General features: G+C 35.0%; 1 protein-coding gene across 1 annotated transcript; it reads left to right on the forward strand.

Annotated features, from left to right (window-relative positions):
* Positions 1–2956: 2956 nt before the first annotated feature.
* Positions 2957–24189, forward strand: LOC145307347 (protein SERAC1-like). Its single transcript, XM_080149728.1, has 23 exons — positions 2957–3325; positions 4022–4146; positions 5517–5589; positions 6182–6279; positions 6661–6703; positions 7089–7140; positions 7915–7969; positions 8386–8429; positions 9021–9082; positions 9817–9942; positions 10606–10694; positions 12750–12846; positions 18120–18227; positions 18719–18810; positions 19197–19307; positions 19592–19701; positions 20253–20314; positions 20911–21058; positions 21340–21507; positions 21808–21909; positions 22467–22530; positions 23179–23267; positions 23954–24189. Exons 2-23 carry the CDS (start codon positions 4064–4066, stop codon positions 24085–24087), a joined length of 2010 nt encoding a protein of 669 aa, XP_080005854.1. The 5' UTR covers positions 2957–3325; positions 4022–4063; the 3' UTR covers positions 24088–24189.
* The last annotated feature ends 670 nt before the right edge of the window (positions 24190–24859 follow it).

Here is a 24859-nt window from a genome sequence, read left to right on the forward strand (position 1 = left end):
GTTCGATGGAAATAATTTTTTTTCTAAAACAATCAATTTCAGTAAAAAATTTAACATAATACAATAAAACACATTTGCTAAAGTTTAACCAACAAGATTTCTTGTTTCATTTCATTTTTTTATGATTTCCGAAAGAATGTTTTCACAAAGTGACTTATTTACAATGTAGTTAAATAATTTTTATTTAATTAAAATGAAAAGAATGAAAACTATACACATAAAAGATACATAATTTTTAAAAATATTTAAAAAAAATAAGTTAGAATAATCTTATTTTATATCATATTTGTATATGTGTCAAAAATAATTTTGTTGTATTGCATAAACATTTGTTGACATCTTGTCATGTTGACATCAAATTTAACCCTTTACAGCCAATTTTTATGTGTTTAAAATAGGTGAACAGACTCAAACATGTTAATGTTAATTCATTGGTATATTGTAAAGATTTAACTTTTTAGTGAATTTTTATAGTAAAATCATAAGGCCTAATTTTACTCTATACCAGAATACAATATTTATGAAGCAAAACACTCTAAAAGCTACGAATTTTACCCAAATAAAAAAAAGACCTTTTGCTTTGATCAAAATGACTACGGCAACAGTAAAAATTAATATTTAAATCCCCCCAAAAAAGTTTATTGGGGACTTAATTCAAATTTAGGCTCTGCAGTCTGATTTTACTGGTGTCATAGTATATTTTTTATATACGTTTTAAAAATAGGTTAAAAACAGTTTAAGCTTCTTAGTACCAAAAAATCCTATTTTACCATTTAGTGAAAATCTTTAAACACAACACAAAAAGCACATCCTAGCAATCCAAGACGTTTCAAGAAACCTAAAAATTTTAATATACATTCAAGAAATTAACATTTTACCATTTACTTAACCCATTAGTGCCAAGCGCCACTTTTATGGGCCGATCCAGCTGAAAGTTTCAGGGAAGCTTTATAATGGTCAAAACAGAATTCGTATTTTTTTGTTTTGCTATAGTGGCGTGCACAGGAAAGTTGCAAAAAAACCCGGTTCGGCTCGGCCATCTGTGTGAAAGAAAAATAACCAACGGAGCCTATCTTGTGCGGTTTAGCACTACTGATAAAGGAACACTCCGGTATGGCCTAACCTCCCAGCTGGTGGAAGTGGGAACGCGCAAGTGGCAAATTGGTCAGCAGGCCGAGAAGACAAGTCAGAGGGAAAACTTGTGAGAGAAATACCAATAGACAGAGGTTTGGCCATACCGGAGTGTTCCTTTATCAGTAGTGCTAAACCGCACAAGATAGGCTCCGTTGGTTATTTTTCTTTCACACAGTTGGCACCTCTCAGGAATTATATCAACATGAAAATCCAAGTGTTGATATATAGCAATGAAATCCCTGTTGCAAATATCACAGATCTTCAACCTCGGGTCATCCACTTTCCTCCTTTTGTACTTTCCTCCAAATTTTCCCGTATTTAATTCTTCCTTGGATGATTTTGTCTTCCTGTCCCTATTAGCAAGTGAAGGAGGGGGCTGTGTACAGTTGGCACCTCTCAGAAATGGCTTATTTGAGGGCAGTGGCTCATATTTTCAGCTCATAAAAAAAAATTTTTTTAGAAAAAATTTAAAAAATTCAAAAAAATTACAAAATTTTTTTTTTTTTTTAATTATAAAAAATTACAAAAAAATTTAACATATCAAAAAATTACAAAAAAATTTAAATGGCTAAAAAAAATAAAATAAAACAACTTATAAAGGGGGAAAAAGAGACAGGTTGGCAAGGCCCTTAACCTGCACATGGTTTCTCATGAGGCATGTTGTGGACAAATATGGGAATGGGCTTTGGAGGTAACTGGCAATAGATGCCTAGAGGTCACTGTAGGAAGATTCGAAGGAGTTTTATAGGAGAAGAGTGTAACCTCAAGAAGTATTGTGTTGAGATTCACGTGAACAACATGATAAATATAAGAAGTATATAATTTGTACAACTAAACTTCAAAATGCAATAAATTAACAAGTATGTGAGCTACAATAATGTTATATACCGATTTCAAAAGCTCTTTTAGTTGTTTATATTGGTAGATATCAAATATAATTCTATTATTAAATTATTGGCAAAATATTTATAAAATTCAGAAGATACTTGTTTTTCATAGTAAATCTCTTAGAAATTTACCTTAAAAAGTAATTTTAAAATTTTCTCCTATGGAAAGGTACTAGTTGAATTTAGGTAAAGCCTGTTCCAAACTCACGGAATAGGTTCAAGGAACACCCCATGAAAGCCATTTTTGCGTTTATTTTTGTAATCTCACTTTGATGTAGAAAAAAATCTGTTTACTATGCATGCAACCTCCATATTATAGTAATTTATATCAATTTGAGGCAGATTCCATTTAAGCATGGAATTGATTGGATTTAAATGAACATTGGTTTAGGTCCCTGAAAGGAGAAAGGCCTTGCTCTTTTCCCACTAGAGATGCCTTTAATCCTCGGCCTTATATCCATAAAATAAAATGAACAATATATGATATTTTAAGTAAATGGTAAAATGTTAATTTCTTGAATGTATATTAAAATTTTTAGGTTTCTTGAAACGTATTGGATTGCTAGGATGTGCTTTTTATGTTGTGTTTAAAGATTTTCACTAAATGGTAAAATAGGATTTTTTGGTACTAAGAAGCTTAATTTAGAAGATTTTTTTTGTAATTGTATTTTAGACAGCTTTCCGGAGATATTAAGAGGAAAAACTATAATACTTAAACCAGTTTTGTTAGACCTAAAGGGGCCAAAGGCACAGGCTAACAACGGGCATTAATAATAATTTTTGATTTGATATTTATGAAAATTTTATGTTTTATAATGCTAAACATGATTTTTCTGTATGGCAAATATTATTTTTATCTTATTTCCCATCCATTTAGCCAATAGTCTATGAATGTATACTACGCAATTACTATCGGACCATAGTTGAACGATAATAAAGGGAGAAGAAATCAGAAAGAGAGAAAGAGACAGAGAGAGAGTAGGGGAGGGAGTGAAAGAGAGAAAGTACAAATATAGTAAAAGTTCTGTCTAGCTCCAGTCTAAAAACATTCGCCGAAACCTAAACATCTAAAATAATACAGTGATTTAAAATATTAAAACATTTGTAATAATTTCAACATAATTATATCAAAAACGTGATTTTATTAAAATAAGTGAAAATACAGTTGCATAATTGTTAAAAATAACAACAACAAAAATAAGGCCACAAAGTGTCTGCTTGTTAGTTTATTCTTATTGGACAAGTTAATATTAGTGATTTCTGATTGGTCAATTGTCTGGAATCTAGCCTCTCATTGGCTGGAGGTGAGTTGATAGATTTTTCTAGCAGACAGTTCCTGGATTTTTATTGGTTAAAGGTGTGTTCGTAGATTTTTTAGCAGAATCTTCCCGCATTTCTATTGGTCCTTGGAATATTCCAGTCTCAGCTGATTTGTTAAATAATGATAATAAAGGCTTTAGAAATTAGTCGAAGTTCAGTTTAGTAGGTTTTTGAATGTGTTTTTTTTGACTATGACTTCGTGAAAATCCAAAAATAAGGTGATAATATATTTTATCGAGGGTTTTACAACACGTTTCCTTATTTGTTGGCTTAATTATTAATTTGGATACTTTTATTGAAATCGTAATTGGAAGAACATATTTTACTTTTGTCTACGCATCAAGAGGCCTCTAGGGGCACTTAAGGTGGGAGATAGTCCCACGGCCCCACTTGAAAAGAAAAAGTAAAAAAAACTTGGGGAGGGTTGTGTTTTCTTTTGGCGATTTCTTTATGGATCGAGGGTGGTTAACTTATAGACCTTTCAACAAAACAGTTATAAACCCTCCCAGGACCTATGAGAAGCTACACTCTGTAAATGAGAACCGTATCGGTTCAGCGGTTGGCGAGATCCTTTTTTACATAAATATACACAGATTCTGTTAATTTCGTGTTAGTTTTATACAACTTTCTGATTTGTTATGATTCGTTTTGATGTTTTCATCTTTGTTTTCTTATATTAGGTACCTAGTACCCAGATTTTTGGGTAGTCATGGAAAACCTAAATGGAAGAAAGTAGAAAAGTCCCCAAAGTTTCAGCAAGAGTTGAGTTAAGCAACGCCGGCGGCAGCCCCACCAGACGATTTGGGTTAGTTTATTTTTTAAAGCGAAGCTTTTCTATAATTAGGGTCGGTCCGTCCGTCTGTACGTCACTACAGTTAGCGCTTTTTGTTAATTTAAACAGGTTAGAATTATCCTATCGATTCAAAATTTTGCATATTGATTCCTGTAGTAGTTAGGTACGATTTAGAAAGATTTTTGGAATACTGATTTCTAGGACAACAGAGTATAATGTTATAAGCGAAGCTTCTCTATAATCAATTCCTAAAAATGTAAGTATGTCCTTAATCAATATCCTGTATTTAACCAGTTTTTCAACAAATTTACTTACAATTTGTTTCGATTTTATACATTTATATTCTGATTATTTAGTTCTGACACTAAGGTTTAATGTTCGTTTGTCCTACTATTTCAGAGCTTTGCTTCTATGGATGTTGTCATTGTTGTTATAATGGTTTACATTGCATTATGTCAGGTGCGCGACATTTATAGTTAGAGTAGGGGGAATGCCTTGGCCCATAAACAGGCGCAACTCATTACCATGCACAGCCGGGACTTTCAGAAAAAGGTCGTGCAATCAAGGGGTTAGTTGTTTGTTAAATGTTACTTAACCTAAAATCCTTGGGTGTTTAGAGTATTGTATTCTATAAAAAGCATATGATGCTCTGGCTTCTCTAGATGATCACTTTAGATTGAAGGAGAGGTGATTGACTAGGTGTTTGTTAACATACTTTGTCTGTCCGACTTTCAGTGATTCTAATTCAGTTGCTTTGTAACATTACTAGCAGCTTCGCCCCTAGCATCTAGGGGCTTTGCCCCAAGAGGTTTGATCAAACCAATTTTTCGTATTTTAGATTTAAAAGAATTTTTTTTTATTTTCATTAGGTGGGGGGAATTTTTTTGTGGAGGTATTGTTCATTTTTTGGGGGGATTGGGGGTGTCCCATCCCCCAAGAAAATAATTATGAACCTTCCGGGACCTGTGAGAAGCTACCCTGTAAAAGAGAACCTGATCGATTCAGCGGTTAGCGAGATCCTTTGCTACAGACAAACAAACAAATAGACATCGCTCTACTTTGTATTATAGATATATTTACTTGTAATAAGAAGCGTTACTCCTCGTTACACAATCGCTATATTAAAGTGACAGCTGATCTTTAACATAGATTGAAAAGAATACATTTTCTCGTATTCATTCGAATCCGGTGGATATGAACCGGTTCTCATCCATACGAAAAAACTATGTCTAGCATCGTTTTATATCCAGCTTTCTATGAATATAAAAACTGGTTTTAATCTTATAATTGTACATTCTATATCCGCGGAATGCTGTTTATAATACGATGAAATAAATAACTATTACGTGTCCCTAGAGGCCTCAAGTCATATCCTTGTTTAGGAGAATGTTTGCAGCAATTGGGACCTCCAGTGTTGTGGTCAGCAGCGGGCTCCTGGCGTATCAAATGTATCAGGTAAGGATAACATTTATTGGTCAGTTCGGTCATCCAGTAGCAGGGGAGGGGATGGGATAAAGGGGGTGGAAGGGAGGAAATTGTTATTTTACAGTGCTGGAACTTTTATTTTATTCATGAAAATCTGGTGTAAGATTCAACTAATAATGTATCCATTATATAATGAAGTCCTGAAATATAAGAATTTCCTTAAACTGTATCCTGTTTGTAAGCAATTTTGAAACAAATTACATTTAATTATTTCTATACTTAAAAATATGCTTATTTTGTTCTGACACAAGTGTTAGGTACCTAATATTTGATTATCCTCCCACTTCTGAGCTTCACTAATGGATGTTGTAATCTTTTTCAACTCTGAAACGTTGGAGATAATTAGTGGAGTGCTACAAGGTTGTATATTAGGTCCTTTATTATTTTCTTGTATTTAAGTCCTCTCAGCAGCTGGAAGAGATTAATTAACATAAGGTTGTCCCAACTGTTTCAGAACTTCATTTTTACATCCGTTATCATTATTGTTAGCTTAAAATTTAGATATAATTTGTGGAGTGCCTCAAGGTTACATCTTAGGTCCTATTATATTCTTGTATTTCAGTCCTCCCAGCAACAGGAGGAGATAAAGCAGCTACAGGAAAGATTGAACGACCAACAGCTGAGAATCACCCACAGAAGAATATTAGCAGAATTGGCCAGGTATAATCTTGTTATAGTAGCTGCGCCCTTCACAACTAGGGGCTCTGTAATCGAAGGGGCAGGGCAGAAAAATAGCCCAAAACAATTCTAAGACTTGGTTTAAAAAGATTTTTGGTAAATTTTGTTTGGTATGATATCCTTTTTTAGGTTCCTCCCCCCCCCCCCTTTTTTTTTCAATTTGAGTTTTAAAAAAAGGTACCTAATAACATATTTTAAAGGGGTATTTTTTATTTGGAAGGTGGAGATATCCTACCCCAAAACAGTTAAAAAAACTTCCCTGGACCTATAAGAAGCTTCGCTGAAATGGAGAACCATATCGGTTAAGCAGTTAGCGAGATCCTTTGCTACAGACAAAAAAAATACTACTTTTATATATTTTAGGGAAGACAAGAATGGAAGTGCACAATATATTCCAGTTCCAAAGGTGAGTCCTGTTGCGATTTGGCGGAGTAAAGTATTGTTGCATTTTCTTATTTGTTGGCTTAACATTTTTGAAAACTAAAGTGAATTTTGATTGGTTGGCTCATTAAGTTTTGAGTTCAAACGTTTCTACCACTAATTTTAATGTACAGAAGGGATAATTTTGTGTATCATCATTGGGGATGTACATCAATTTATCGCCCATTGTCTTGTCCCAGTCACTGTCTGGAAACCATGCAAAGTTTGAAGTTGATAGGTCAATTTTATCGTGACTAAATTAACGAAATAAAGCTTACCGTTCCGGATATAATGACGGACGGACCTACTCTGATTATAGTAAAGCTTCATACCTAACTACTACAGGAATCACCATAATATTTTATTTTTAGGAACTTCTAGACAAATTGAACAGATTTGATGAGCTTAAACTGAACCCAATAGGTGAGATTTCAATACTTTGGGGACCTGAGGTGGATTCTTAAAAAAAATTTGCCCCACTAATCGCTTAGTGGGGCAAAATTGTTTTCGTGAAAAATCCACCAAAATCACATAAAAAATCTACAAAAATTAAACAAAATCATAGAAGGGTTAATAAGATTCTATTTAATTTTTTATTTTAAAGGATTTTTTTAAGAATCCACCTTTGTACATAAATGCTGAGGGTGGGAGCAGATAAATAGCCTTAAACCTACCTGGGACCTATATTTGATGAGTTTTACGCCTTCTAAGTCATGCCTTACTTTTCAAGGAATCATCATGTACAGTTTGAAATCGATAGGACAATTCTAACATGCCTAAATTAATGATAATAGCTGTCCGCTACGGACGGACTGGCCCTAATAATATAAAATTTTAGCTTTTAATATGGACGTACAGACGGAAAATTTTAATTGTAGAAAGCTTTGCTTTTAAAATATTTTCCAGTATGGCTTCGAAATTGATTAATATCCGCTGGATTAGAATCGATTGTAAGCCATACCTACTGAAATCATGTATAGCTTAGTAATACAGTCAATTCTCAACGATTATTAAAATGAAAATCAGCATATTAGGGCTAAAAAAGCTTGTTTTTATCTTAGGATTGTAAGTTTTTATATGACGGATGGATATAATACGATGCTAGACATAATTTTGAGAACCGGTTCTAATCCACCGAATATTAATCGGTTTCGAAGTATTAAAAATAAAAGATATTAAACCTTTTTTTTCTTTCAGAAACCAAAGAAGATTTCAAAGCAATTATTCCCCGGCATCTGAAGAAAAATTGGAGGTAGGGAGGGTGGTAGTGCCCCCCCCCCCCCCCAAATAGTTAAAAACCATCCAGGGACCTATGAGAAGCTAGATTGTAAAGGAGAACCATATCAGTTCATGCTCTTTTGTCCAACCGTTTCAGTGCTTCGCTTTTATGGATGTTGTCATCCTTGTTGGTATAATGATGCCTGGGACAACAAAGTACAATATCATAAGCAAAGCAACTCTATAATCAAGTCCTAAAAATGTAAGCATGTCCTTAAACATTATCCTGTTTCAAGCAGTTTTTCAACAAATTTACTTACAATTTTGCTTCGTCTCTCATACATTTATATTCTGATTATTCAGTTCTGTGACTATACAAGTGTTAATGTTCGTTTGTCCTACCGTTTCAGTGCTTCGCTTTTATGGATGTTGTCATCCTTGTTTTTTTAGGTTGTTGCACCAGGCCAATACAGGAGAATATGAACTTCACCTCAAGGAAAATTATATTCATATTATCTATAATACAAATTAGAATGATGTTCGTCTGTCCGTCTGAAGCTTAAGATCTTAGTTACCACTGAATTGATTGAATTCTACTCTTCAGGGAATGTACCTAATGGTGGTTTTAGGCTATTTTCTTGGGGGGTGGGAAACCCCCAACACCCATAAAAAAAAAAAAATTCACCCCCATCTTTTTTATTATTTGTTTATAACACATTTTTTTTAGGTAGGTACTTAATTTTTTATACTCCCTAACTGTGTATGGTAATGATTTTCGCCTGTTAATGGGCTAAAGCATTCCCCCTACTCTAACTATTTATATCGTGCACATAGCAGCAGTAGGAACTGTTTTTAACGTCTTTAGTTATGGCGCGGTGTCGGACTGCGAACTGCGACCTGCAAAGGGTTTAATTTGGACATACTTACCTTTTTAAGTGATTATTTTAATGATGCTTCGCTAAAAACATAATTGTTAAACTATATTTAGGAACAAATCAAGTTTCTATGATTCGAATTCGAATCAGAAAAGCCGTTACCGCCGTTTTTTGTTTGTTTAAAAAAATGAATATCTATTTACCCCGACTAGGCCGTCAAAGAATTGAGCAAGTTAAAACTTAGCGACTCAGAGTATTGGCAATTAGCACAGGTATTTCAATTTTTTTCTTCACATAATTAACAGACAAAAGGAGCTTATTGAGTGGTTTGAATACTTAATAGTCACATACATAATATCTGTACAACCCTTATCCCAAGCTCCTCTCAGGAGAGCGGCATTTACTTAATTTGGGACACCTGCCATACTCGGCGAGGGTGAGGTAATATAGAGTAGCTCTCATGAGACAGCGGGTCAAATCATAATATACTTGAGCATGGAGCTTGATAGTTCAAGTGGCTATACAAAAGTGTCTCATTCTACTCCATGACTACTTAGGTCCAAACACTAAGAAACAATGGCTACACAAACAAACAAACAGAAGGACGGACAGACAGACAGACAAGTAAATTGTAGAGTAGTTTCTCTTATAACTATGCTTTGTTATAGGCATGCAAAAAAAATAGTTATTTATCGCTGATATCAGCGGAGAAAATAATAGCACAATAGGTGGACAAAGTGGGTTAAAGAGTAGTTTTGTTACTAGTGCAGGTTACGCTAAAAATCGATTGTTTCCAAAATAATAAGATGATGCTGGAATCGATTATTTCCAAATCCCTCCCACCCCTGACAGAACTATGAACTCTGGACGCGGCGCTCAGTACCATTGCCTGCCTAGCCGCAGCGCTCGGACCCCTGGCCTGCCTAGACGCAGGAGGATAATGCCATTGAAAAATTACAAAATATTCTCAAGGTTGCTAAACAGGTCAATCATATTTTTTATTAAGTCCGCCAACTACCGAACCGCAGTGGGCCTGGCCAGCTGTGCTGGGGTGGATCTCAGATTTTTCCTGCCGCCGCCGCCCCTCCCCCCCACCTTGGAGGGGAGAACCATTGTCAGCCTGCTGAAAGAGGTAAACACCTTTTATCGCAATCATTCGAAACCCGATTAATATCCGGTGTATTAAAACCGGTTCTCGTCCGTATGGAAAAACTATGTCTAGCATCGTATTATATCTTATTTTCTGCGAATATTAAAATGTACAATCATAAGATTAAAACCAGTTTTTTTAGACCGTGACTGCGGCATCTCGGGGCTTAATCTTATAATTGTACAGTTTAATATCCGCGGAAAGCTGTTTATAATGCGAGAAATAACAATTCTATAATAAGGGTCTGTCCGTCAGTTACGGATACCTAGTTTCGTTAATTTATACTTGTTAAGATTGTTCTATTGATTTCAAATTTTATATGATCATACCCTTGATAGTTAGGTACGATTTAGAAAGCGTAGCAGCTCTATAATAGTTACTTCAAAGTCCGTACGTCCATTTAAATCATTTTAATTTTTAAACTTTTTTGACAATGATTTTTGGAATAATGAATCATAGGAAAATAAAGTACAATGTTATTAGCGAAGCATCTTTACAATCAAGATTCAATATAAGTACCCAAAGTTTTTAAGACAGTGAATAAGACATCTTTTTTATAAAACTTTGGGTACCAATTTAATTTAAAGTCCAATGACACCTCCCTGCCTGGCCACTTATGATAAAGATAATTTTCCCTGTGTTTAGGTATTAACGAGGCTGCCTAGAAATTCATCTCAACTTCATGATTGTATCAACTATTATACAACCACTGCTATTGATGATTATCTATCCAGGTAAATACTTACAGTGTGTGTGTGTGTGTGTGTGTGTGTATGTGTGTGTGTGAGTGTGTGTGTGTATATGTGTGTATGTATGTGTGTGTGCGTGTGTTCATCAGGACCATCAAAACGGGAATAAATCCTATAATTAACAAATGTAAGAATGTCCTTAAACATTTTCCCTTACTAAAAAAATTTTAACAACAATTTTACTCACAATTTTGTTTAGACTTCTGCTTATTCAATTCTGACACTCTACAAGTGTTAATGTTCGTTTGTGTTACCATTTCAGAGCTTCGCTTTTATGGATGTTGTCATTCTTGTTTTTTTTAATATGGCCTGTATGAAAACAATGTGTGAATACACAATACACATTACTGCATACTTCCTACCTTTTAGTAAACTGCCGTTTGGGAAGAAAAATTTTATATAAATTATTAACCATATATTTGATTGTATATACATAATATTATTCATTTATTATTTTTATTCTTTTTATGTATGTACATAGTACACTAGACTTTATAAGATTGAAAGTATTTTAATGTAACACGTAGATTTGAAGTCTGCATTAAATTTTGAAAGATTTTTTTTATAAAATTTGTTTTTTTGTATAATTCTTTATTTAAAAGCGCAAATACAATTTAAGTTAATTAATTTTTACATCTGTGATTGGTAGATTGAAAACTACCTGCGCTCTGATTGGTTGAATGATGTATGACACTTAAGCTTCTCCAATGACAAAAATTAGAGTTTACTACCTACCTAAAACTGCATATGCGCTGTTAAATAAAAAATCTTAAAATTTAATGTTGATTTCAAAACTACCTGTTTCATTATCATTCTTTATTTACTTACTAGCGACTTCGCCCCAAGAGGTTTGATCCAACCAATTTTTCGTATTTAGATTTAAAGATAAATTTTTCTTTAAGGGGGAGGAAATTTTTTTTGGGGGGGGGTATTCGACCCCACTATTTTAATTTTAGTTTTAAAAAGAAAAGAAAAAATTTGGGGGAGTATTTTTCATTTTTTGGGGGGGTTGGCCGGGGTGTCCCACCTAGGGTTGGGCTGGATATCCGGCCAACGCCGGTATCCGGCAAATGTCCGGTTATCCGGCAAATGTCCGGTTATCCGGCCAAATATCCGGTTATCCGGCCGGATAACCGGCCAAATTACTACATATTAAAGTATCAAAAAAGGATATAGTCCCTTTCGTGGCAACGCACCTTCAGGGGCGATTCGTTGTATTTTTAAAATTGCTTTTAATAGGTTATATTTGGTTAGGTGATTGCCCCGCAGGGTTAGGCAATTAGCCCCGCAAGGTTAGAGTCCCCCGCGAGAGGCTAGAAATAGGAGGAAAGCTACTGTGAAAATACGAATAATTGCTCCTTAAGGGGCGTTGCCACAAAAGGGACTATACCCGCAAAAAAAATTTCTTTATAAACTGGTGTTTTATATTATACTAGCGGCTGCGTCCCTAGTATCAAGAGATATTAGAAGGGACATGAAAGTGCAGAAAAATAACTTAAAATTTTACAACGACTTTTTTATAAAAATTAAACAGTTTTGTGGCTGACAGCTGCCAAGTATACTGCTGCCACCTCCAAAATTTATGTTTTGAGATTTCTAATATAAAATTTACATAAAGATAAACACATTAAGAAAAAATTGTTCTTCTAGCTTCAATAATAAAAAAGATTACAGCCATTAAAGATTAAAAAAAACAGAGATTTTTGTTGTAAAATATAAAAGATTATATTGCCGGATATCCGGCCGGATAGTTTCAATATCCGGTATCCGGCCGGATATTGAAAATGGCCGGATATCCGGCCACACCGGATATCCGGCCCAACCCTAGTCCCGCCCCCCAAGAAAATAGTTATAAACCTTTCCGGGACCTATGAGAAGCTACCCTGTAAAGGAGAACCCGATCGGTTCAGCGGTTAGCGAGATCCTTCGCCATAAAAAACAAACAGACAGACAGACATCGTTCTACTTTGTATTATAGATATAGTCTAATGTACACCCAAGATCTAATCTAAATCTAAGAATGATAAATCTACTATTCAGGGGAGATGCCGAGGAACTTCTAGATTCTGATATTAGTCATGAGTTCTTCAGAGAGAGCCATCATATCCACGCCATACCCAGACCACAAGTAGATGAGGTAGGAGTTGCATTTTTTTATTTTTAGGTTAGGTTAGGTAGAATGCACTTAACCCCTGAGGGCCACCCACATAGCCATCTTAAGGTTAGTCTAATGCTTATTTTAGCTCTGAATTTGAGTTCCTTGACCTAAAAATCCTATAATTTGATGTATGACAACACATACTTTAGAAAAAATGTACTTAACCCCTGCTGGTTACCGACCTAGCCCGCTGGGGTCGACCTCCGATTTGCTGAATTATTTTTCCTTATGAATAGAAACAAGCAATGAGGTAGATGAGGTAGGAGTTGCATCTTGTGCAGGGATCTAAAGGGATAAGACAATGGCTGATAAATTGATGTATATTCCTAATGATGATACACAATATTTCTGTAGATTAAAATTAGTCATTGAAACGTTTGGACACTCAACTTAACGTACTTACAAATCAAAATTAATTAAAAGTCCACAAAGATGTAAAGCCAACGAATAAGAAAACGTTATTTTAAAACTTTGAGGGCTAATGTAATAAACAGCCTAATGTGTTGTCATCCTTGTTTCAACTCATTTTCGTCACTCAAATTTTCTACGTACAAATTACGAAGGTGTTTTAAGTGAAATATGTTCCAAATTTTTTTTGGCGCGTTTTTTTGGCGCGTTTTTTTGGCGCATCGTTACAGCATCATGTAATTGTACACATCTAAAAGCGCATAAAGTTCATTTCGAGTATGGCTTCAAATCCGGTTAATATCCGCTGGATTAGAACCGGTTCTCAGCCATACTGAAAAATTAGAGTTTAAATTGACATATTTTACATTGGGCTGTTTTTTACACTAGTCCCCAAAGTTTTATAATAACGTTTTCTTATTCTTTGGCTCAAAAACTGTGGGGACTTTTATTGAATTTCATTGAAAGTGTCCGAACGTTTCAATTTACGAATTGTAATCTATAATAGGGGTAATTTTGTGTATCATCATTAGGGGACTCTGTATGTTTGTCCATAAACAGTAAAGTTTTAAAACAATCAAACAATTTTATCAACAAACGCAGAAGTAATAACGTTGTCGACGTACATATGTGTCATAGCAAAGCTACGCATTTGAAAACTTGCTAAATATTTTTGTTGTTTTTTTTTGCACTTTTTTTGGACCTATTTCTACTTTCTAGTCACGTTTTATAATGAATGTAGAATATCCTATTATATAAAGAAGTAACCTTTTTTTTGTCTGTTGCAAAGGAACCGCTGAACCGATTAGGTTCTTCTTCACAGCGAAGCTTCTCATAGGTCTAAGGAAGGTTTATAGCTATTTTGGTAAAAAAAAACATGAGTATTATATTAAAGCGAAAAATTGTAGCCAATTTAGTCTGAATAATCAGAATAAAAATGTACTAGAGTCGAAACAAATAACTGCTTAAATATAAGATAATGTTTAAGAACATACTTACATATTTAGAACTATATTATAGATATGCATCGCTTATAACATTGTCCTTTGTTGTCCTAGGAATCAGTCAAGTAACCGACCCTCATATTAAAGCTAAAAATGAATTCTAGTTTTTTTATTTAAAGTAAATGCGCTTCAAATATTTTCTACGTTATAAGTTATTTTGTGTGTGTGAGTGTGTGTGTGTGGGAAATATTGTGTGTTTGTGTGTGTGTGTGTGTGTGTGTGTATGTTTGTAAGATTGTGTGTAAGTGTGTGTGTGTGTGTGTGTGTGTGTGTGTGTGCGTTTTAGTGCCTAGGTGTTTTCTTTAGTTATATAAGTACTAGAGTTGGCTCGATATAATTATCTCCCCATTGGCTAGTTTTCTATATGCATATCTATTTCTCAATAAATCTATTTTCCTCAACCGGCATTACTATCTAAAAGAAAGTAAATATTTAATAATTTAAATGATTTTTAAAAGATTTTTTAAATTATATTTTTTTCTTTACATTACCATCACTAAAGGGTTAATGATGCTGATTACAATTTTAGTTTATTTTTTGACCACACAAAATGTCGCCACAATCGAATTCTTTTAAAACAGAGTTTTCTTAAATTTATTATATTATAAATTTAAATTTTCTCTTTTATGATTAGAAATTAAATACATCAATATAAGGTAAATAGCTACATGAAATAAAAAAAAGGAATTGATTTTTAATAAAGTAAAATAATGAGTCTTATCGTTCTGGGCAATGAGAGTTTATTATGAATTATTGGAGCACTATGAGTTATAGTCATATATTCCTTGGAAAACTTGAGCTCGTTTATAGACATTTATTTCCTATATAGATCTGACATGGATCTTGAAGCAATAAAGCAGGGTGTTTTGTACATGTTAAAAATTGGAAGATTTCATTAAATAAAAGTTATCGCAAATATACTTAGTAAATAAGGTCATGAAAATACAACGTTTTCTTTGCACAACTACTTATATTTGATTCTTAAGTCCATTAAGTAAAGTGTCCAAATGTATCAACCACCAATTGTAATCTACAGAACAGAAGGGTGAATTTTGTGTAACATCATAGGGGATTTACATCAATTTATCGGTCATTGTCTTATCCCTTTAGATCCCTGCCTTAATGTACTCTTTCAATCCTAAAAATTTTCCATTTGTATAGTAGTACTGTGTACATTAGGTATTAAAAGCGAAGCTTTTCTATAATTAGGCCCGTCCGTCCGTCCGTCCGTAGCAGGAGGGGTTGTACGTATAAATGTTAAAATGTCGCGCATCTGGCATAGCAGCCGTAAGGTACAGCTTTTAACGTCTTTAGTTATGATGCAGTTTTAGGCCGAGAGAGATATCCATACCCATTATCTCGGCTTTAGTTTGGTCGCGGTATGACGAACATAACCCCCTAATTATAGAGAAGCTTCGCTCCAAGTAGTCTGTTTATATAAGTATCTACATTGATGTCTTATATAACTAATAGATAGGTATATTAAATATAGATGGCTAAACTGACCCAAATTTCGTCAAACTTAAAATAGTTATTTATTTCATCGTATTATAAACAGCTTTCTGTGGATATGAAAATGTACAATTGTAAGATTAAAACTACTTTTGTTAGCTTCAAGATGACAAAGGCATGGGCTAACAAAACTGTTTTAGATATTATGATTGTACATATTGGATATCTGTAGAAAAATTGATATAATACGATGCATGCTTTTTCAGTATGGCTTAGAACCGGTTCTATAATCCAGCGAATATTAATCCGTTTTGAAGCCATACTGGAAAAGAAATTTATTATTTGTTGGCTTAACAAATTTTGGTTGGTTGATTCATTAAATTGAGTGTTCAAGCGTTGCAACTACTAATTTTAATCTACAGAAGGGCGTAATTTTGGTTATCATCATTGGGATGTACAGTAGTTTATCGGCCATTGTCTTATCCCTTTAGATCCCTGCTTTCTACGCCATAATTTGGACGTATTATACCTCCACTGTTTTCCTATTGGCTAATTTATAGAGTACTAGCGGCTACGCCCCTAGAGGCCTCTATGTTTTTGTTTGTGAAAGTCTCTACGTTACTTCTTTATAATACGTTGAAGTCTCCCAAATATTTTTTAAAATTTCGATTTTTTTGTCATTTCTCTTGGGAGGGTGGTTGTACCCTCCCCCAAAATGGTTATAAACCTTCCCAGAACCCATGAGAATGAATCTATCCTGTTAAGGAGAACCCGATCGGTTGAGCGGTTAGCGAGATCCTTCGGTACAGACACACAGACAAACAAACAGACAAACATCCTGTTACTTTAGTATAAGGATTTATAGAGTGTGTATCTAGAGTATATATATCTACTATGTAACTCAAGGAAAATGACGCACGAACAAACGGACAAACGCGCAGAATTATTTAAACAGTTGAAAAATAAACAAGGATGACAACATCCATAAGTAGCGAAGCACAAAGAATTAATCACGGATGGACAAACGGACTAAGTGAGTTTTAATGCATGACCGACAGACTGACGTAACTATTAAGGTTGTTCTTTGTTTTTGGCAGGGAGGGAGGGGACAATTGGCTGTTTATAACACTAGTCCCCAAAGTTTTATAGTAAAGTATTCTTATTCGTTGTCTCAATGCAATAGGGACTTTAATTGAATTGTTTATTACACTAGTCCCCAAAGTTTATAATAACGTTTTCTTATTCGTTGACTTAATAACTTTGGGGACTTGAGTAAATTATGATTGGTTGGTTCAATAAGTTTAGTTTCCAACCGTTTCAACCCCTAATTTTAATTTACAATAGAGGTAATTTTGTGTATCATCCTTAGGAATGTACATCAATTTATCGGCTATTGTCTTATCCCTTGTTTTTAAAGGATTTCTCCGCTAAAAATCACTTTTTCCCCATAGCGTAACTGACGGACGGACAGACATTTCGATTGAATTATAGAGTAGCATCGCTACTAAAGAAGATAAGACTAATCTTACATAAATAAAATTGAAATTACGAAGTTAAATTCTAAATTATTTTTTTGTTAAGCGGAGCTTTCTATAATTAAGGTCGGTCCGAACGTCCTTACGTCCGTAATTGTCTTTAACGTGACTTTTAAAATCAATTTTTAACTTAATTAATCAATTAGTAAAGAAAGAAAAAACTTAATTGAGGTTCAATAAATCAACTATTAACAAATTGTTTATTTATTTATCACTAGCGGCTACGCCTCTAGAGGCCTCAAGGTGCACTTGAGGAGGTGAGAGTTGCATTTTACAACAGATTTTTTTTATTTTACGTTTTTAAAAAAATTATCTTGGCGATTTATCTTGGGAGAGTTGTGGTACCCTCCCCATAAATAGTTACAAACCTTACCGGGACCTAGGAAAACCAGGAGGTCATTCGCGGTATAAACAGAGAGACAAACAGACATCCTGTTACTTTATTATTAGGATACCACAATCATACTTGTCTTGTTGGACGTTGTTATAGCTACTCTATAATTCACTTTGTCTGTCCGTCCGTCAGTCAGTAGCGTTATGGGGGAAATGGGATTTTCTCCTATTCGAGATGTGTCCGAGTATTATTTTCAAAAATAGGCTTAAAACAGTTTAATTGTGGTCTTATTTTTGTCTTAACAATCATATTTTTTGTCTTAATTGTCATAAATTATCAAGCTGATTTTTAATGCCGGATATCCGGTCATCCGGCCGGATATCCGGTAATTTGTCGAATATCGAAAAATGGCCAGATATCCGATCAGATACCGGATATCCGGCATTAGAATTCAGCCGGATATCCGGTATCCGTTCAAAACAGTATCCGGCACAACCCTACATAACATGTCATATTTTTAAGGAAACTCTGATAGAATATTGTCTGCAAGCCCTGCTATCCCATTCAACTGTGGAGGAACAATGTACAGAAATTATAAACTCTCTCCCCCTTTTCTATATGGTTTTAAAGGTAGGTGAAACTAATGCCGGATATCCGGTAGATTACCGGATATCCGGTAGATTACCGGATATCCGGTACTTTATATTTTGGGGGGAAAGGGTTATTCTCCCTGAAATGCCTAACCCCTGCGGAGGGCTTTAACCCTGCAGGGAACCCTAATATCGTCCTATAGCAATTACAATCAATTGAAAATCTACCTCCCTCCCATACTCTATATTACAATTCGTGGTGAAATGTTCTGATACAGGTTGTGAAAAATTGTCTTGAACTGTTTATTACTTAAAGTTTCATATTAATGTTTTCTTATTCATTGGCTTAACAACTTTGGGGACTTTTAGTGAATTTTGATTGGTTGCTTTAATAAGTTGAGTGTTCAAATGCTTTAACCACTAAATTTAATCTACAGAGAAGGGATAATTATCATTTGTGTTGTACATCAATTTATCGGCCATTGTCTTATCCCTTTAGATCCCTGTATATCCAACCTTCTTGATTTTCAGGCACACCCCAATAATCCACGGATCAAGTCTCTGATGGGAAAGATTCTTGCCAACCTGTGTCTGCACAAGCAACATCATAACAATCTTTTCAGGTAAATCCTTATACTAAAGTAACAAGATGTTGTGTCTCTGTGTTTTTGTACCGAAGGATCTCGCTAACCGCTGAACCTATTGGGTTCTCCTTAACAGGGTAGCTTCTCATAGGTCCCGGGAAGGTTTATAACTATTTTGGGGGAGGGTACCACCACCCTCCTTCAGAAATAACAATAGATTTTTATTTTATGTATAGAGAATCCTACCTTTGTAACATTGCGAGGTATCGTAGAAAGAGACTCCTACGAAACCTTGAATGCAACATAAAAACTTAACACAAGAGGCTTCTAGGGGCGTAGCCGCTAGTACTATACATAAACTAACAAAAAAATTTAAGGATAATCCAATGCAATAAAAAAAACTAAATTGTAACTTTTTTTTGTAGAAACGGTTGGGTTGGAATTTTGGCAGGCTGGAAACAGGATCCAAATATACTGGTGAACCTGCCGGCCACCAAGGCACTCTGCAACCTGGATCAAGAGTTTGGTGTGCATAGGTGCGTATATGCTTTTTGTACTTCCTTTCATTTTTAGTGCTTCGCTTTGGGCTGTTTATTATACTAGTCCCCAAAGTTTTATAATAAAGGTTTCTTATTCGTTTGCTTAACAACTTTAGGGACTTTATTAAATTCTGAATGGTTAGTTCATTAAGTTGAGAGTCCATACGTATCAACCACTGATTGTAATCCAAACCTTGGGAAATTTTGTGTATCATCATTGGAAATGTAAATCAATTTATCGGCCATTGTCGTATCCCTGGTTGTCATCCTTGTTATTTTAGATATCACCCTGGAGTTTACCTGATGTTACCAACAGACAGACATGTACAGCACAAGAACACCCTGTCTAACTGGGGAGTAGATGTTGTTTTCATTCATGGTCTCCTTGGAGGTATGCCGCATATTTTTTTTCTAGTTTTTAATGTCGTCTTTTAACTTGTCAAAAAAAATGCCGCTTAATGTTTTATGTTTTTAAATGTCAACTTTTTTTATCCCTGTCTAACTGGGGGGAGTAGATGTTGTTTTCATACATGGTCTCCTTGGAGGTATGCCGCTTAATATTTTCCATTTTTAAATGTCGTCTTTTAACTTGTGCGTAAAATGCCGCATATTTTTTTCTAGTTTTCAATGGTCGTCTTATTGTTAGTCACAAAGTTGTTAGTTGTTGGATGATATTTTCATGTATTATCTGTAATCCTATTATGTAAAGTATTAATCTTTTTTTTTGTCTGTAGCAAAGGATCTTGTTAACCGCTGAACTGATATTGTTCTCCTTTACAGTGAAGCTACTTATAGGTCCTGAGATTGTTTTAGGCTATTTTAGCCCGCTACACCGTTCACTTTATTAGTGAACATGAAAATCTGGTGTACGATCCAAGTAATATTAAATCCATTGTTGTTTCAGGTCAGTTTTAGGCTATTTTATATCCATTGTTGTTTCAGGTGTATTTTTTACATGGCGACAGCAGGACAAGGATAACCTACGTGACTTCTCTACAGAACAGGTACTGGCCGTACCCTTACACAAAGTTTTATAAACTGGTACCCAAAGTTTTATAAACTGGTACCCAAAGTTCTATTAATTGTGACCCAAAGTTTTATAAACTGTTATCCAAAGTTTTATTAAGTTGTACCCAAAAATCCTTTTTTAAATCCTTAAACTCATGAAATCCAAATCTTCTGCTACAGGACCAGGGATTTAAAGGGACAAGACAATAGCCGATAAATTGATGTACAATGTACATCCCCAGTAAAGATACACAAAGTTAACCCCTTTTTTACATTAAAATTTGTCGTTGAAACGTTTGAACACTTAACGTAATAAATCAACCAATCATAATTCATTAAAAGTCCCCAAAGTTGTTACGCAAACGAATAAGAAAACATTACTTTAAAACTTTAAGGACTAGTGTAATAAACAGCCTATTGTCCCCTCCCTCCCTACATACACCAGGGAGGGAGGGGACATTGGGCTATTTTTATTATTATATACATTTTTTTGTTCGTCTGTCTGTCATGCTTAAAGACAAAAAAAGACCTTATCATTTCAGTTCAAAAAGTCCTAAAAACTATTCTTGTTTACAACTTTTCGTTGTTTCAGATATCTGAGGATGACTACACGTACTGCTGGCCGCGGGACTGGCTCCAGGATGACTCCAGCAATGTCCGGGTCCTGGGGGTGGACTTTGACAGCTATTTATCTCAGTGGGGCGGATCTTGTCCCACTCAGACCTTTAAATCAACTCTAGGTAAGTCAAGGGAAAGGGAGAGGATAAGATATTTGATTGTACATTCTTTGGCGGGAAATTGGTTGAAAACAAGTTTTTTGGCGGGAAATTGTATGACATGTTTTTTTTTGGCGGGAACTTGAGTGAAAACAAGCTTTTTTTGGCGGAAACTTGTGTGAAAACACATTATCTTTTTCGTGGCTCAAAAATTTTGTGTTATTAATTTTTATTAAGTTATTAAACTATCTATATATCTATCCATCCACCCTTTCATCTATCCATCCATCCATCTATCTACCTAGAGGAAAGATCCGAGGACATACTATGGAGACTGAGAGAGGCGGGTGTGGGGGACAGACCGGTCATCTTTGTCGGCCACAGCATGGGCGGGCTAATCATCAAGAAGATGCTGGTCACAGCTGAGAACAGTCAGTCACCAGAACTCAATAAATTTGCACAGAACACCAAGGGTGAGTGAGGACTTTTATTTATAAATTTGGGAGTGCCGCAAGGATGTCTTTTTTGACTAGATATTGGCTATAGTAAATATGCACACAACACTAAGGATGAGATATTTTTGTAAGGAAATAGTTTAGCTGAGAATGGTCAGTCACCAGATCTCAATAAAGTACTAAAAGGGTTGTATGAGTTGTTTTATCTATCTATATATTTATAAATCGACGTATCTGTAAATTAATCCATCTTAATATCAATCAATCTATTTGTTTATCTATTTATCAAACTACTAATCAATAAATCTTTTATTTCAGGAATAATTTTCTATTCTACACCACACGAGGGTTCCCAGATAGCCAAACTCAATTCCCTCGTCAAATACTTTTTCTTTCCCACAGTTGAGGTTCAGGAGCTAGGTAGGACTTATTTTGTGTGTGTGTGTTTGTGTTTGTGTTTGTGTGTGTGTGTGTGTGTATGATGTGTGTGTGAGTGTAGGTTTGTGTGTGTGTGTGTGTATGCAGGGAGGTTCAAGAGTTAGGTAAGATTCATTTTGTGTGTGTGTGTGTGTGTATGTATGTGTGTGTGTATGTGCATGTTTGTGTGGTTATGTGTGTTTGTGGGTGTGTAAGTGTGGGTTCAGGAGCTAGGTAAGATTCATTTTGTGTGTTTGAGTGTGTGTGTGGTTTTGTATGTGTGTGTGTATGTAAGTGATGGGAGGGAGGGGACATTAAGCTCTTGAATACACAAGTCCCCAAAGTTTAATAATAACTTTTTATTTGTTGGCTTAACAGTTTTGGATACTTTTGATTTTTTGGGTTGGTTCATTAAGTTGAGTGTCCAAATGTTTAAACCTCTGATAGTAATTGTACAGAAGGGGTAATTTTGTATATCATCAATAAGAATGTACATCAATCTATCGGCCATTGTCTTACCTCTTTAGATCCGTAAGAAAATGATAATTATTTTATTTCAGAATTCCAGAATCCTGCCCTCTCAGAACTGAACGCCTACTTTAAACAATATGTTGAAAAGTTTAAGTAAGTAGTTCTTAATACCCGCGATCGTGGCTCAACCGTAGCGCATCCGCTCTTCGTCGGGGAGGTGTGAGGTTCAAATTGACGCGTCATAATTAAAGACGTTATAAATGGTTCCTACTGCTGCTTTGTCAGGTCCGCGACATATAAAGTAAGAGTAGGTGGAATGCCTTGGCCCATAAACAGACGCAACTCATTACTATGCACAGTTAGGTCTTCTCAGACAAATTTTTTGCAATCAAAGGGTTGGTTGTCTGTTGCATGTTACTTAACCTAAAATCCTTGGGTGTTAGAGTATCGCAACCCATTACACCCCCCCCCCCTTCCTTGTCCTCCTTATCCCCTACTACCGAATGAATAACCTGACCAATAGATGATGTCTGTGTTAGCAACCCAAATTGACGACGCGTTTTCCGTTATAATTAAAATCAGTTTGACCTAATAAGCACATTTGACTGGAAGCTTGCATCCAACGGAATTAAGTGAAAAAATTTACTTTTTCCCCTGTCATAATATCCACATATATTTTACGTTCATTTATAAAATGTAACAGGATCTTTGTGTGTGTATCTGTACCGAAGGATCTCGCTAACCGCTGAACCGATATGGTTCTCCTTTACAATGTAGTATTTCTATATTATACCTATTTAGGACGAAAGTGATAAGTTTTGGTGAGATGATACCCACCCGACACCTTGGTCTGGACCTCACTTTTGTCCCTCCAGAATCTTCGGATCCAGGTAAGATTCCTTGTTACCAGGAACCAGGTAGCATTTCTGGTTGCCAGGCATTTTTGTCCCTCCAGTCCAGAATAATCGGATCTAGTTAGGGTTCCTGGTTTTGGTTACCAGGCATTTTGTCCCTTTAGAATCTTCGGATTCAAGTTGGATTCGTGGTTACCAGGATCCAGTTAGTATTTATGGTTTCCAGGAATTTTGTCCCTCCAGAATACTCGGAACCAGGTAGGGTTCCTGATTTCCAGCCATTTGTCCCTCCAAAATGTTCGGATCCAGGTAGGATTCCTGGTTTCCAGCCATTTTAAGCAGGGAGGGAGGAACAATGTGCTGTTTATTACACAAGTCCCCAAAATGTTTTAATAACATGTCTCACTCGTTGGCTCCACAACTTTGAGGACTTTATTGAATTTTGATTGGTTGGTTATTTGAGTTGAGTGTTAAAACGGTTCAACCAATAATTTTAATCTACAGAAGGGGTAATTTTGTGTGTCATCATTGGGGATCTAAATCAATCTTTCTATTTTAATTTATATAAATCAGATTTCCTCAGCTGCTATTGCAAATAGAGGTCTAAAATTTGTTGTGCCGATTCCCATACCTATTGGGACCATTTAAGCTTTTCATGATATTGGCGGCCAGACGGCTATTTTCCCGTTTTTTTAGCATTTTTAAATTTTCATTATTTTCAGGTGTTGGAGAATTTATCCCTGTCCAGTATAACCATATGGATATTTGTAAACCAGAGAGTAGGAAATCAATTCTGTTTAGAAAATTTTATAATTTGGTGTGGGACACCCTAGACCAAGCCAGTCCGTATGTTTAAACCGAACAATATCCGCAGGATTAGAACCGGTTTGCAGCCGTACTGAAAAATCATGTACAGCATCGTTTTAAAGATAATTTTCCACGAAAACTAAAATAAAAATTATAAAATTAATACTAGTATTGTTAGTCCAGGCCTTCTGCAGGGTAACAATTTTCCATTTTAATATCCGCGGAAAGCTGTCGATAATACGATGCTTTAGCTTATTAAACAACCATTTAGTTTCTATTATATATTATGTGTTTATTTAGAAATTTCATATTTTAAAAGATTTTCTAAAATCTCATTGGTAGATTTTTTATTACAATTTTTTTAAACAAGAATATTGTTATCCAATGAAAGTATGATACCAGGGGGGGGGGGGAGAAGGGGACATTGGGCTGTTTATCACACTAGTCCCCAAAGTTTTATAATAAATTTTCGTTGGCTTAACAACTTTGGGGACTAACTATTAATTTCATTGAATTCATAAAGTTGAGTGTTTTTAAACTACCAATAGTAATCTACAGAAGAGGTGTATCATCATTGGGGATTAACATAAATTTATCAGCCATTGTCTTATCCCTTTATATAGATCCCTGGCTCCCCCCCCCCCCCCCACAATTTTTCTCTTACTTATCCTGCGTGAATTTGTGATATCTATAATTCAAAGTAGAACGATGTTTGTCCGTCTGTCTGTTTGAAGCTTAAGATCTTGGTAACCGAACTGAGTTTTATTTTTTGGAGAATATTAATGTTGGTCCTGTATTGTTTTTTAGCTATTTTTTTTTTT

Source organism: Acartia tonsa, chromosome 15 (genome assembly GCF_053477335.1).
Source record: "Acartia tonsa isolate MP-2025a chromosome 15, ASM5347733v1, whole genome shotgun sequence".
NCBI lineage: Eukaryota > Metazoa > Arthropoda > Copepoda > Calanoida > Acartiidae > Acartia > Acartia tonsa.

Excerpts from the sequence above, each read along its gene's own strand:
- LOC145307347 (XM_080149728.1), top strand. The coding sequence starts at position 4,064 with ATGGAAGAAAGTAGAAAAGTCCCCAAAGTTTCAGCAAGAGTTGAGTTA. Across the intron at positions 7,141-7,914 it reads GCTTAAACTGAACCCAATAG|AAACCAAAGAAGATTTCAAA; the intron begins GTGAGATTTCAA and ends TTTTTCTTTCAG. Across the intron at positions 9,083-9,816 it reads AGTATTGGCAATTAGCACAG|TCCGCCAACTACCGAACCGC; the intron begins GTATTTCAATTT and ends TTTTTTATTAAG.